This window comes from Protomyctophum parallelum (genome assembly GCF_964188405.1).
Source record: "Protomyctophum parallelum genome assembly, chromosome: 4".
NCBI classification, from domain to species: domain Eukaryota; kingdom Metazoa; phylum Chordata; class Actinopteri; order Myctophiformes; family Myctophidae; genus Protomyctophum; species Protomyctophum parallelum.
This window is the reverse complement of record NC_139700.1, coordinates 32,881,730-32,896,729: the sequence shown is the minus strand read 5'-3', so window position 1 is coordinate 32,896,729 and position 15,000 is coordinate 32,881,730. Positions and strand designations below refer to the sequence as shown.

The 15,000-nt window shown below is 46.7% G+C and overlaps 1 protein-coding gene across 1 annotated transcript in view; it reads right to left on the bottom strand.

The window, feature by feature from the left end:
* Positions 1-14,761, bottom strand: part of LOC310857789 (teashirt homolog 3-like) — a 31,210-nt gene extending 16,449 nt beyond the window's left edge. Inside the window, 1 exon segment of the mRNA XM_083763674.1 lies at positions 14,393-14,761. Within this exon segment, the coding sequence (XP_083619800.1) occupies positions 14,393-14,432 (40 nt within the window). The 5' untranslated portion in view covers positions 14,433-14,761.
* Between the last annotated feature and the right edge of the window lie 239 nt (positions 14,762-15,000).

Below are 15,000 nucleotides of genomic sequence, written 5' to 3'. Positions count from 1 at the left end.
GTTCAGCAGTACACATCCATATCGAATTGTGTGATATGCTTGCAACTTGTAGATTCTTGTAGATCATTTTATATCTTTTTTTTTAGCTGAACAGGAAGATGCTGATAGGGGAGTGGCCTATAGCTGTTGAAGCTGTGTAGACGGGGGTGATTTGGGCTTGAATACCTGATTGAGGGGTGCCTAGCTGATTGATTAGGACATGGGAGGCATCGTGGGTGGATTGCTATTGACAGTGATGCAAATAGCCTGCATCCTGCATAAATTGAGAAAGGATGCAATCATGGGTATATAAGGGGGAGTGTACTCTAGCGTCATTGAAGTAGGACTCATAAAATGTCCCATCTAAAAGACCACCCCTGGATCCCGGGACCCATTACATTGACTGCTATTGTTCTGTGGTTGGTTGAGTAGAAATCCACGGGTGGTGTCTGCAAAGGGGCACAGCTCAGTAGGAGTGGAGGCTGCCATGGGGAGCGGTTGAGACTTTGCTTCTCCATTAAAAAAAACGTTTTTTGTTGTATTTGTTGTCCTGGCCTGGAACAAATTAAAGATTGGCTTCTGGGCTATTTGTGAGAGTTTTCATGATTTTCATTGACTTTGTGCCAATCAGTCACTCCCACTTTGTAACAAAAGGTATTACAATAACCAGGTGTTATTGAGAAAATAAGACATGAAGTGCAAAATGATTGATTGTTATAATTGTTATTTGTTTGTACACAGTAAAGTCCTCAGTGTTCCAAATTGGAATGTGTACAAATTGATCCAAATGAAACTTTTAGGGTCTATTTGATTCCATTTGAACATCCACTTAAATTATTGGTAGATGTTAACCTTGTAATCACCGCCTGGAGTTGTATTTTCCGCTAGAAGACTGCAGTGTGCCAACTGCCAAGAGCCTTGAGTTAATAGGAGACGGTTGTCTGAGAGAGAAAACATTCTATCTGGGTGGTCCCAATCTCACCAGCAACTTCACTTGAAGATTACAACGTTTTATATGACAAGTTTAACAGTAAAACCTTAATGCTAGGAATTTGTAGAGAAGAAAAGGACGATCAAACAAGGGGGAAAAGTCTAAAGAGAGGTAGTTTATTTTAATGCAAGTATTACCATTGGATTAATGAGTTTGAACATGAACTTTAGTTGCTGAGAGAGCAGTGGTTTTCAAACATGGACCCTCAAATTGATACATATCGTGTCGCAGCCCATTTGAAAAGATTATATGCGAAGGGCCCCCTAAAAGAAAATTAAATGTATAGTATATACTGTAGCAACATAAATGTTTTGTATTTTTTGAGGGGTGACAGCCCCTCCTATGTCCAGCTTAAAGTCTAACCCAATTTTTGTCCCAACACAAACAATAAATGCCATTGACAATGAATGTAAACACAAACATTGCGTAACACAAGCATTGATGACAAAGGTGAGGACGCAAATTGTGATTGGCCGGAATGAGATGATGTATGATGATGTATGATGATAAGAGCGCTCGCTGTTCACTTCACACAGGTGTGTTTTTTTGAGTGGTGCAACCACTCCTACAAGCAGCAATGTCCGTGTACCTGTGTGTGTATGTACCTGTGTGTGTACCTGTTTGTTTGTATGTATGTATAAGTGAGCACCAGTATGTGACTTAATAATAGCAGTAGGGGGCGCCAGAAACAGTGAGAGGGGTAGTAGCAGCAATGTACCTGTGTGTGTGTGTGTGTACCTGTTTGTATGTATAAGTGAGCACGAGTATGTGACTTAATAATAGCAGTAGGGGGCGCCAGAAACAGTGAGAGGGGTAGTGCTGTGTCTCTAATGAGAGAGAGTGAGAGAGAGAGAGAGAGAGAGAGAGAGAGAGGGGGGGGGGGGGGGAATTGCACCACTCAGTTCACACATGTGTGATTTTTAAATAAATATTTGAAGATTTACAGAAAACTCTGTAAATCTGCAGGATTTAGAAGGCATTTTTAGAATCGGCTTCAGTCCTAAATGGGTTAAGGTCAAGTTTAGTCGCTTCCATGCCACCATAGAGCTATTCAGCCATATAAGCCCTTATTTTGAAGAGCGACCAGCTGGTTTGGTGAACCGGAAGTAACAATCACAAATTTCCAGGTCAGCCGGGAGATACTTTCTCCTTCATCAGAAGAGCTATACCGCGAGGTCACAGGGATTTTCATCAGAAGAGCTATATACCGCGAGGTCGCAGGGATTTTCATCAGAAGAGCTATATACCGCGAGGTCACAGGGATTTTCATCAGAAGAGCTATATACCGCGAGGTCACAGGGATTTTCATCAGAAGAGCTATATACCGCGAGGTCACAGGGATTTTCATCAGAAGAGCTACAGTATATACCGCGAGGTCACAGGGAATTTCTATTGAGCTCCTAAAACATTTATGTTTTTGTATGATCACCTCAATCTGAGCTTCAATTCCGAGATAAACTACGCTAAAGATCGTCACTAAAGATAGTGTGGATGGAGGGATAATATTCAATGATGACACAACGCAGAAGCAAAGCGATGCCAGGCGACCGCGACGCCAAGAACCGGTAAAAATAATACTAGCGACGCTGGATGCATTATAACAATAATAACTCGTTCAATGTCGTCCTGGGCAATCTGTGACTTTTGATATAACTTGTCCAATGTCGTTTTAGTTATTAGATTAATAATTATACAACTGTCTCTTTATACTGTAGGTGTGGAAATAATAGATAACTTTAAATGTCCAAAGTTTTCAAAAAATAGCTGATCTACAGGTATAAGCTATGTTCCAAAATTGCATTGCGACGTGAAGTATTGTGAGTTCTTCTTTTATTAAGATTTGGTCAAACCTGTGATCTAAACAGTCATCGTTATAACTCTAAATCCTAATTGTGAAATTAAACTGCATGTTCCTCATGTTGTCGTCGTCCCTGGAACACCCTCCATGGCCCGTAATGACCCCACACTGGGAACCACTTCCCTTGAGGTCTCCCTTTGATTTGATTTGATTCATTAGACGTCATAAAATAAAAACACATGTTTATCAGTGAAACGTCAAGGATATAAACACAACAAAGTCATGAGACTTATTTCCATTGTGGTCCTTTGGTCTGAGAACCCATTCGAGAGAGCAGACTAAATTTAGTCTGAGAGAGGCCCCTTACATCTTGTGTCAGGCCAGTCAAGAGAAAGATCAGAGAGGCGAGAGGAGAGGGTTAAACTGTGTCTCAGAGCATGATGAGTGTTTCTTATTCCTGACATGTGTACAGTACTTTTAACTGGACCCTGTCGCCCTTAAACCAACACAGCCCCTCAGCGGGGGGCCCTTTCTGACAGGAAGCAGCCTTAGAACACTACAGGGCAGGAAGTCACCTCGGTCTCAATCAAAAAACCACAAACCACTGACTTCCACTCAAGTCACTCACTCTCCCTCCTCTCTCTCTCTCTCTCTCTCTCTCTCTCTCTCTCTCTCATTTCCCAGCAGCAAAAAGTAACTCTCCTTAAATAGATTAGAATAATTTAGCTTGAAAACACAGCCCCCATTCTGTCAAAATATCCAGAGATCACTAAGATACTCAGCACGTCTTTATGCCAAGCAGAGATTTGTCGTAGTAACACAAAGTTCGGGATCATTCACTTTGAGTCAAACGTGAACTTTCTCTCCGCTCTCTTTTATCTTCGTGCGGCCACTGCAAAAAAACACCCGACTAAATATCCAACAGGTGATCAGCGGTCGTTCTAAAGACACTGGGTCAAATGAAAGCCCTGTTAACGGCCATGCGGGTGCCATGTGTATCTCTGATATCATGTTGATGACATCCTACTCAGTGGTAGTGTTTCTAAAAATGTCCTGGTTTTCACTTCAGCAATAATAAATATAGCTGCAAGCAGCTATAAGACGGGGTCAAGCCCAAAAAGAGAAAAGCTATACGCAATATATAAACATTGATGACTGAAGTAATTTTACAACAAGTAATACAAAATCACACTTCTGTGTGATTTTCAGATTCTGTGCTCAGCCAATCAGCTGAGCACATGCCGTGCTCATACGGACAGACAGACAGACTTTGACGTGGCCAAACAAAAGGCTGAAAAGTCAATTGAGCAAATCATAACAATTTAGTCGGGAGATCTAAAGGCCAGAGGTCTTTTGACGAATGAGTGTGAGCTTCACTTCGTGAGGGATTCTCACGGCAGTCTACCATATTGCCGCATTTCGTGAAGAACGATAGCACAGAACTGCCAAACTGCTAAAGTGACGGAATTAACACGGAAACAATAAGGGTCTACGCCCTTTGGGCTTGACCTCTAATAACTGGAAAGAATAACATTACAGTAAGCATATTAAATTCACCTGAGTACTATAGTGTCTTTCCCTTACAGGAATCCACAGTAATTATTATTATTAATAATAATATATTCTGTAAAAATTTACCTTTCATGACATGGGGGCTAAATCACAGAGGCATATCTGCTCAGACTTTCAGCCTCCATGGCTATTGCACCAGGCTAAGTATCTAAAAAAAACTGACGTGGATGACTTTGTTAGCTTTTCTTTTTTTTCATGTTTTTATTTGTGCGCGTGTTCTCTACCCCCTGATGGCATTGTGAATGCGATTGTGTCCGCTGATTGTAGTGCAGGATGTGTGCTATGGGAGATGGGAAAAACAGAGGGAGATCATTCTGGCCCCGAGCTCGGCTTAGGGCTAAAGCATGTAAAAGCACATGGCGGACAGAGACAGAGAGAGAGAGAGGGAGAGGGAGGGAGAGAGAGCAAGAGAGGGAGAGATGGAGAGGGAGAGAAAGAGAGAGAGAGAGAGACCGAGAGAGAGAGACCGAGAAAGAGAGGGATACAGAGATAGAGAGAGGGAAAGAGAGAGAGGGAGAGGTTGAGAGAGGGAAGGGGAGACAGAGAGCGACACATGCACAAGCACGCACGAGCACACAGACACACACACACACACACACACACACACACACACACACACACACACACACACACACACACACATACACACACACACACACACACACACACACACACACACACACACACACACACACACACACACACACACACACACACACACACACATCTGCGTGCGCAGACGCAGACGCACAGCTCCAACCCTAGGTTGATTGTTGTGTTATGACTGGACCTCAAAGAGCCCAGCTGAACACACAGACCTTCAGGACCTGACGTTCACTCATTTATCTGACACGAAAGCAGCCAGAAAGACATAAAGGTCTCCCTCACACACTCTAACATAAACAGCTATGTGATGATCAAGGGAGCAAGGCAGCCTCCAACTCGTAAAATAAATCCAATCCCAGGATTTTGGGAACTGGAGGTGGTGCGATGACCAACGCGGATACAAACAGAGAAGACAAAAAGATAGGCTACCACAGCTTACACAGGTGCAGGAACCACATCAATAACAACAACACAAGACATAAGACTGTTTGTGGGGAATTATTGCCTGGCAAAATCCGCGTCCCACACAGTATATATATATATATATATATATATATATATATATATATATATATATATAAATATATATATATATATATATATATATATATATATAAGTATAAGTATTTAAACTGTTTCGGTTTGGGATGCCTGGGGATCCCCAGGCCCCACTTTGATTACCACAGGCTTACACAGGTGTGGAACCGCATCATAACAACAACACACGTTTGTTGCCTAGCAAAAGGAACCCTGCAGCGTCCCACGCAGAGCTGCCCTCCATATCGAGCCTATCTTGTCTGAAACACAGACGTTTGGACAGAGCTTTTACACTTCCCTGAACAATCCCACATCTCTCTGCAGCCCCCTCCACCTCCCCCCCCAGCCCCCACCCTCAGCAGAGTGCCCCCAACCCAGCAGTCCTCTGACTCCATGGATCATATATTTTAACTGCTCTTTCTTTCCCCTTGCCTTAGATTAATGAGGCCTCCTGACGATTGTGTGACTCTGGCATAGGTCACCTAGCTAGCTCTCTACTGGGACTGTAGCAGGGTACTGAGGGGGGTGCTGCATGGGCCGGGGCTGGCAGTGGCAGGATGGGAGAAGGACACAGCGTCGAGACTGGGTCTCTGGAATAATGTTGGGCCATAGGAGGAGGGCTTCACCTGGACCTCGGACCAGCACCGGACCTGAGCAAGGGGGACTCTGGGACGGCCAAGCAGCCTGGCCACTCTCAAAACAACAAACAGCTGCTGCTATGATCGCCTAGCAACGAGGAGGTGATGGACGCAGGCTGAAGATGGATGACCACCATAAATCACACTGCTGTGTGGGAGGAGGAGAGGGAGGAGGTCGGAGAGACGGGAACAAGAAGGAGGACAAAAACAAAATAAGCTTTCTCTCTCTCTCTTTCTCTCTCTCTCTCCTAGTTTCTGCAGGCCTGGCAGCGTTGCCGGCCTCGCCTTGACCTCTCTCACTGTACTCTTTTATTCATGATTGTTGTGGACGGATGGACGGCAGAAACCAAGGACTCTCTCTTCTGGGCAAACCCTGATGGAAAGTTGTAGCTAATGCTTTATGGGTAATTCAGACCACTGCGATTGTTACTCCACAATGTTCTAACATTGTACGGCTCCGTTGTACGGTGGTTTATGCGCAGCAAAGATTGCCCGATCTAAAAGTTTGCGGTCACAACGAACTTGTATGTTGGCTACTTTACTCGCGGGACACCGTTGTACAAGAATATATAAATCAGGCTCAAAACGTTTTCGTTTTTTCGCAAATCTTTGGTCTGAACCAGGCTTTACATTCGCTTCTAACAAATCCAGTGGATGATATTTCAGTGTCTAATTGCGCTCTATTGAGGCCGGGGTGTATGTGTGTCTGTGTCTGTGTGTTCAGTGTGTGACTGCGCATGTGTGTGTGTGTGTGTGTGTGTGTGTGTGTCCTTCCTAGCCTAGAAACAAAGTTTGTTTTCTGCAGATGCAAGGGTTCCACCAACTTTTATTTATTTATTTATTTATATAATGATAATAATAATGACACACTACCTTTCATAAAACAGCCCCTCCAGGCAAGGCAATCTGGGTAGTGTAGTTGCGGAATAAACATCCCTGGGCTATCTGATTATGGCCTACTGCTGTGGTGCTGGTGTCTAGTAACACAGGGAGAGAGCGCTCAGCCATCCATCACGCAGTGAGTGTCTGTCTAAGGCTTTCTGCTCGTCCGGGCTCTCTAGTTACAGCCATACACGGCCGGCCTAAATAATATTCTCCCATGATAAATGGCACCATAAGCCTGGTATCCATCATTAATCTGATTTTTAAAGAAGCATCCATCTTGGAGAGAGCCTGTTAGGGACCATGGGAGAGCGGAGCCAGCCTGGGTTCATTTAGAGGCCAGCCCGCCGCGTGACTGATACCTGTCAGCCTTTGCTCATCAGGGAGCTGCGTGTGCACGTGTAACGGACACACGCGTCACAGCGCTAAGCGCTGGTAGACGCCATATGGCGGTCGCGCACGCGCGCCGTACACTCAGTCACTGTCACGGCCGAGCGCGCGGAGGCGCCGCACACACACGTGCAAGTTGAGCGTGCGCCGCTTTACTTTATGCCGGCACCAACAAAACTACCTATATCCATATTTACAGATCACTGGCAACGGCACACCATGGCTCATCAATTCGTACACTCACACAAAGCAGACTGCTCTCATGCATACAGACATCTAGAGGCATGACATGGAGGAACATTCTGTCACTCATCAAAACATAACTCATGTAACTCAATCCTCGCTGTCATCTCCAAAAAATCTCCCCTCCCAAAAGCCTCTCCTGGAGGGTTTCATGCAGCCTCACTCTTCCCTGGAAAAACTCCATGCACACACACGCACGCTCGTGCACACAAGCACACACGCACACACACACACACACACACACGCACACACTCGCTTGCACGTGTGCTGTTCCTCCCTTCCCTTCCTCACTCTCCATTCCTCCCTCTCTCCACTCACTCTTTATCCCCATTCCTCTCTTTCTCTTTGTTTCTCTCGGTCACTCTTGTCTAGTTTCCTCCTCTTTCATTTTCTCTCTCTCTCTCTCTCTCTCTCTCTCTCTCTCTCTCTCATCTCCCCACGCCCCCTCCTCCTCCTCCCTGTGTGTCTGGTAAAGCCTGTTTGATAAATGACACACGTCAGTGTGTCAGAAGCGAAGGGTGGGTCAGTGATAAATGACTCTGTTGAAAAGGAAATCGGCTCTCTGGCATGGCTGGGCTATTCTCCTCCTGGATTGGGTTTCAGGACCCCTGAAGACCGGGGAGGCTCAGTTTCCCGAAAAGAGCACACATCCCACCAGGGCTCTCTCTCTACCTCTGGGAGGGGCCGGTGGGGGGGGGGTTTGAGGACGAGTGAGTGAGTAGGAGTGGGGGGGGCAGAAGGAAGCCAGCCTGCCCCAATTGTCGCAACAGTGCAGCTGCATCTATCACAACAGCGGAGGGACTATTTTTATAAAGCCTCCGACACTCCGGGCCCAGACAGCCAGCAGCAGGGCCCAGCAGAAACCTCCAGTGAAACGCACCCACCCACCCACCGGCCCAGACACACAGAGAGAGAGAGAGAGAGAGAGAGAGAGAGAGGAGGATGAACGGTTCACACCTCGCGATACTATACTTTGGTCACCGCGGTACAGAGTACTCTCTCTCTTTCTCTCTCTCATCTCCCTCCTGAAGCCCAACCCTTTACGGCCTGACATCTGCCAAGTGTGTGTTAAAAAGGAGACGAGACTCATTTCATCGCACCAGACCCCCCCCCCCCCCCCCCCCCCCCCCCCCAAACCTCTTTTCCCCCTCCCCACCCCTCCCCTCCCTCTCTCACTGGCTCGCTGGCAGGGTGGCATTGTTATCATTACGCAGGGCAGGATTTATGGAGTCAGGGCCCTGTGGCAAAAACAAAAAGGCATCTGTCAATACCTGTGGGAAAGGCTCTGTCAAGCGCTCCCCTGCTCCACCACACTGGCACTCACAGACTCATTAGGTATGCACTTATCAGACGCATAGATCACAGACGTGACTCAACCGCGTCGGAATCCAACCGCAGGACTTTCATTAGCAACACAGGGGTATGCCGCGTGACGCCAAAACATTGGCGGCGCGCACTCACACACCTGCGAACAACACCCCGAAACGACGAGGGCGAGCGGCCATTGTTGCTCCCGCCCGGTCAGTCATATAGTGGCTATGGAGCAGTTATGTCCTGACTAAGGGCCCCCCCAACACACACACCATTTCTTCCATAATTACACTCAAGCAAATATAGACAGAGGGACGCCACTGATACGCACGCACGCACAATATATATGTTTTCTTAGTGCTTTTACAAGACACTGCCAGAAGTAATATAATGTGCATCTGTCTGCAATGTGTACTATAAACATGCATGTGCATTGTTTTGTTTTGTTGTGTGTGTGTGTGTGTGTGTGTGTGTGTGTGTGTGTGTGAGGGTGTGTGTGTCTGTGTATTTTTTTTTACGAGCGTTACTGTTAACGTTGTAAATGTTTCCACTGTGTGTGTACTGAGCTGGCAGATGCTCACTCACTCACTCACTCTCACACACACACACACACACACACACACACACACACACACACACACACACACACACACACACACACACACACACACACACTCACACACTCACTCACTCACGCTCACGCTCACGCTCACGCACACACACACACACACACACACACACACACACACACACACACACACACACACACACACACACACACACACACACACACACGCCCAAATGAAACACAATGGACTCTCATAGGTCACAGCTCACATGTTCTAGTTTAAAGTGACACTTTACAGTGTATCTACATTCTACACATGGTGTATATCGATGGATTTTACAGTGTATCTACACATGGTGTATATATTTTACAGTGTATCTACACATGGTGTATATCGATGGATTTTACAGTGTATCTACACATCGTGTATATGTTTTACAGTGTATCTACACATGGTGTATATCGGTGAAAAAACAAGGAATGGGGGGGGGGGTACTGTAAGGTAAGAGCAGATGAAATGTGGGCATGGTGGGGAGGTGGGAGGCAGTGGACCCCCACAGTGTTCAGAGAATGATGGCCTTGATGGCCCTATCAGGTGCTCTGTCTATGGGTACGATTCCTTTCAACACTACCTCTAGGCACAGCCAAAACCCAGAGCTACACAAACACACACACGCGCGCGCACGCACATGCACACACACACACACACACCCACATGCACACACTCACACACGTGCGCACAAGCACGTACACACGCACGTACACATGAGTGATGGCTGCCAGTCTGGCATAGCTGACCTGGCAGCCATAATCCTGACCCTGCAGAAAGAAGAGAAGAGACTGCTGTGGAGTCTAAACCAGACATACTCTCTCTCTCTCTCTCCCTCCCTCTCCATCTATCTGTCCTCTCTCTCCCTCCCTCATGTACTCTTATACTCTCTCATGCACAAACTGAACCACCCACCACAGGCCATAGTAAGAGCAGGGAGCTAGATTTCACCATGCAGGCAGCCGTGGATCAGGGGAGATATCACATGGACAGGAACAGACGCATGTGTGCACTCCAGCTACTCGATGTGTGTAGGCTACTTGATGCTAACAGGCAGCACATTCCATAGACATACAGTATATAGGCTACTGTTGTTGGTGTGCTCATATTAGCAGCCTGTTATGTGCCTGTTAACGCGCATTACAGTAACTTCCTGTTATGTGCAGGGCGATTTTTTTAACTTTCGACCACGCTTTGATTCCCAACAGCTTCACGGCACACCCTATAGAAGCGTGGCAAGCCAATCTACAGCCGCCAAAGGAAGGTGCACTGCTATTATTTCACTTTTATTATATATATATTTTTTTTTAAGATATTTTTTGCGGCTTACGCCTTTTATTGGTTTTTTGAAGGGACAGACAGTAGGCTGACAGGAAACGGGAGAGAGATGGGGGAAGACATGCAGTAAAGGCCGTGTCGGGCTCGGGAGTCGAACCCGCGGCACACTGCGACTGGATTACCAGTCGGGTGCCCAGACGGTTACGCCACCGCCTGGGCACTTTTATTATATTTTTGTTTGAAATTATGTAGCCAACCTTTTATTTTTTATTATAATTTATTAACCACTTTCGACTTGCTGTTCCTATTTAAAAAAATAGCAGATCAACAAGTTCACAAGTTGATAGATCGACAATTTTTGAAAGATTTCTGAATAGGGTTCAAGTTGTTATATCAAAGTTCACTTTGTGTATTTCATTATTTACTTGTTTACTTAAATATTTATAAGTAAAATGTTGTCAAATCTATAAAGTCTATGTTTTTCGAATTGATTAAAACATGTAGCACTTTCTGACTAAACATCAGTAATTAGGTGGTCTAGGTCTGTCCAAAAGCACGCTCTGCATCACACCCAATGGGTCGGGCTCTAGCTATTTCCACAGCGTTGCAAAGTCTCTCGCTCCAGTTTGCATGGTTGTTTACCTTAGCGCCCCCACCCTCCCCCTCCCCTCGGTTGTTAAGAGCACTCAGACCTGACCCAGGTACCTGAGCCTCATTTGTCACCTGCAGCGGAAAACTGAGTTACAGCACAACCCAAAGGCGAGCGGCTCTGTGTAATATCAAGTTGATTACATCAAAGTGGTGGCAAACCTCGTTGGGCCGGGCACCCCGAGCTTGTCATCTCCAATCACTGGGCCTGTCAGGACTCCATCAGCCTCTCGGCTAATTGGACCAACGCTAATGAAGCAGGCAAAACAAGTTTTCCACCGTGGATGGACAGGAAGAGAGAGAGAGAGAGAGAGAGAGAGAGAGAGAGAGAGAGAGAGGATGTCAGACAGAGGAAAGGAGAGACAAGGGAAAAAAGAGAGGGGGAACGCATGGAAGGCAGGAAGGAGGGAAGGAAGCTAGGAAGGAAAGAGCGAGAAGGTGTGATGAGGAGGCAGTGAGAGAATGAGAATGGTGGGAGTGTGTGTGTGTGATTATGTGTGTGCGTGCGTGTGTGTCTGCGTGTTTTTATGTAAGTCTCAAGGTTGCGGTGGGCTGACTCGTCCCTCTAAGTCCCTAATCAAGGGCCATCATCTGTCATCCTTTTCTTTGCTCTCTCTCTCTCTCTCTATCACCGTCGCTCCGCTCCGTGCTGCAATCAATTCATCATCACCCTTTGTGTGCCACTGAACAGTTGACAACTTTATAACTTGCAGCTGCACGGCCTGACTGACGAGAGGGGTGGGTGGGGGGCTTGGTGAAGGAAGAGGAGGGGGGCAGGGGGGGGTTGGGGGATGTGGGCGGGTGTAAGGGTGCTTAAAAAAAACGAAGAAATAATGAACGGACGGACGGACAAAAGAATTCCGCGTTCGCCAGAGGGGAAAAAGAAAGGAAAGAATAGTTGCTTTCCAAAACAGCGAACGGTCTTCGTTTACGAGCCTCTTTATGATCCTGCGTCAAACAGACCCCAAAAAACTGTACAATTTATACTCTGCCGTACGATGGGAGTTGCTCATCGGAAACGTGACGATCCGCGTTGTACAGCAAAGCGCCGCGAGCTGCCGAATCGGCCGCTTTCGACGCACAACTCCCGTCGTTGGACCGAGTGCAATCGGAGGCCTTTAAAAAGTGATGGTGGGAGGAGGGGGAGACGGGAGAATGAAGACATGATGGGAAAAGCACTAGAGGACGAGAAACAAAAAGAAGAAGAAGAAAAAAACTTCCTCCATCGCCGATCTGAAATCAGAAAGCTTTCAGTCATCCTTTATGTGCTCCCCGCGGCCACTCGGAGCCAGCGAGCGTGTACATTAGGGAAGGCCGGGGCATTTTGATGAAATAAAAGCCCAGGCCCCGGCTTATGGCTAAACAGAATGGGAGCACTCACTCTGCCTCGTCTCTGATTGACCATTAAAGCCATTGATGAATGGCCCTGTCAGAGCAGAGACAATTAAATCAAACATGAAACAAAGTCATGATGGTGACGTTCCAGTCTGACAGAGCAAACCCATTCCTCCCCTCCATTACATAGCACACACAGCTCCTTTTTATGACCACCGTGCACGGTGTGTGTGCATGTTGTGTGTGTCAGTGTGTGTGTGTGTGTGTGTGTGGGCGCGTGTGTGTGACTTTTAAAGTGAACAAGTGAGAATGGGCACATGTGAGTGAGACATTCTCAATCCTCCTGGAAGTGTGTGCATGCACCTATATTGTGTTCCTCTGTGTGTGTGTGTGTGTGTGTGTGTGTGTGTGTGTGTGTGTGTGTGTGTGTGTGTGTGTGCGCACGCGCATGTTGTGTCATGGCTCACTGTGAAACTACTTTAGTTAGCCTACCCCCCCCCCCCCCCCCCCTCTCACACACACACACACACACACACACACACACACACACACACACACACACACACACACACACACACACACACACACACACACACTTTTTCGTGAATCGTGAGTCACTTGACCGTCAGTGGGAATGAAGGAGGGCTGGAAAGTACACAGGGCTTTCAGAGTGGTTTAAATGTGACGTCAAGAGGCTCGGGAGCCACATGGGGGAGTGATTTTCTGATGCAAATCGGGAAGGAATAGATCAAAGCCCCGGATGACAGCCAATCAATCAACCGTCAAATCAGACATGGCAACTGTCGATTATGGCTCCTTCCAGTCCACGAAACCCTCTTTGTCTGTGCTCAAACTGTTTATCTTATCCCAAGGAGAGAGAGAGAGAGAGGGGGGGAGAGAGAGAGAGAGAGAGAGAGAGAGAGAGAGAGAGAGAGAGAGAGAAGGAAAGGGGGGAAGAAGTAGGCCTATAATTCGTCAACCTATCCCGAGTCCAAAGAAGAAGTTATCCGCTTGGATCAAATGTTCACAAACAGAACGCCTGGGGCTCAGATAGTGAACACAACACCACCGTTTATCACCAACGGCTTTTACTCTGAAAAACATCCGCAGAAACATTATAGTGAACTTACTGTATAGCCCTACATGCAGCCCAGGCAGGGAACAATAGGAAGCGAAAGTTCTCTTGTAGCCTAATGTAACTACTAACCTGGTTACTAAAGTATAATGTAGCCGACCAAAGTTTGCTATTACGACGCTAAAATGCTATCGCCACGCTTTTGCTCGGCAAACGCGTCGTAAGTAATAGCATCGTAATAGCGGCACGACTCGACTTTTTATCGAAAGGGGGAAGAATCATATACCGGTATTCCTAAATATTACTTCTTGGTAAAACAGTGATATCATTGTACAACACTTTGTCTCGTCGCAGAACAGACCACCTCATCATCGAAAAAAACTGGAAACGGAAATGCAGCGGTTATAAGTGGGCTTTACAAAAGATACATCGGTAGCCTCCTCAACATCATCATAATACAAACAATCGTATTATTTACTCATAAATACATACCTGCTGCGCGCTTAGGCGCCTCTTGTTTCCTCCGCGGCATATCGTGGACGTCCGTGGAACTCTTTTTGTGTTGTTGGAATAAAATAAAAAACCCTCGCAGAATCCGAGAAGGTCCAGAGATTACGCCGTCATGTAGGCTACACTAACACAACACTAGACAACATCTGAAGTCCTCAGGAGAGCCGAAAACCATTGTTATGAAATCATAACCTGGCGTGAAAACTCCTCGGGCGAAGACGAAATATATCGGAGGACGTGATCGGATCGCATGGGTAAATATAGGGTCTATATATTTAAAAAGAAAGGGCGAAAGAAAGAAGGGACCTCCCGTGTCACTGATGCTAGTGGCCGACAGACAGCAGTGCGTGTCCAGCCTCGGCTCCGTGTCTCAGAGCGTGGCAACAGGCAAAGTTGAGGGATAGCGAGATGATCGCGTCACTCAAACAAGCATGAGAATGGGCAAGCCCACTGCTCCGTTAACTCTTTACGGCTCAGAGGGGGCGGGTCACCTACACACCACTGGTTCACAATCAAAGTGAGGTCCACGGACCCCCTAGGGGTCCTTTAGGAGCGTTACAGGGGGCGCCCCCAGCCAAATTAGTCAATCA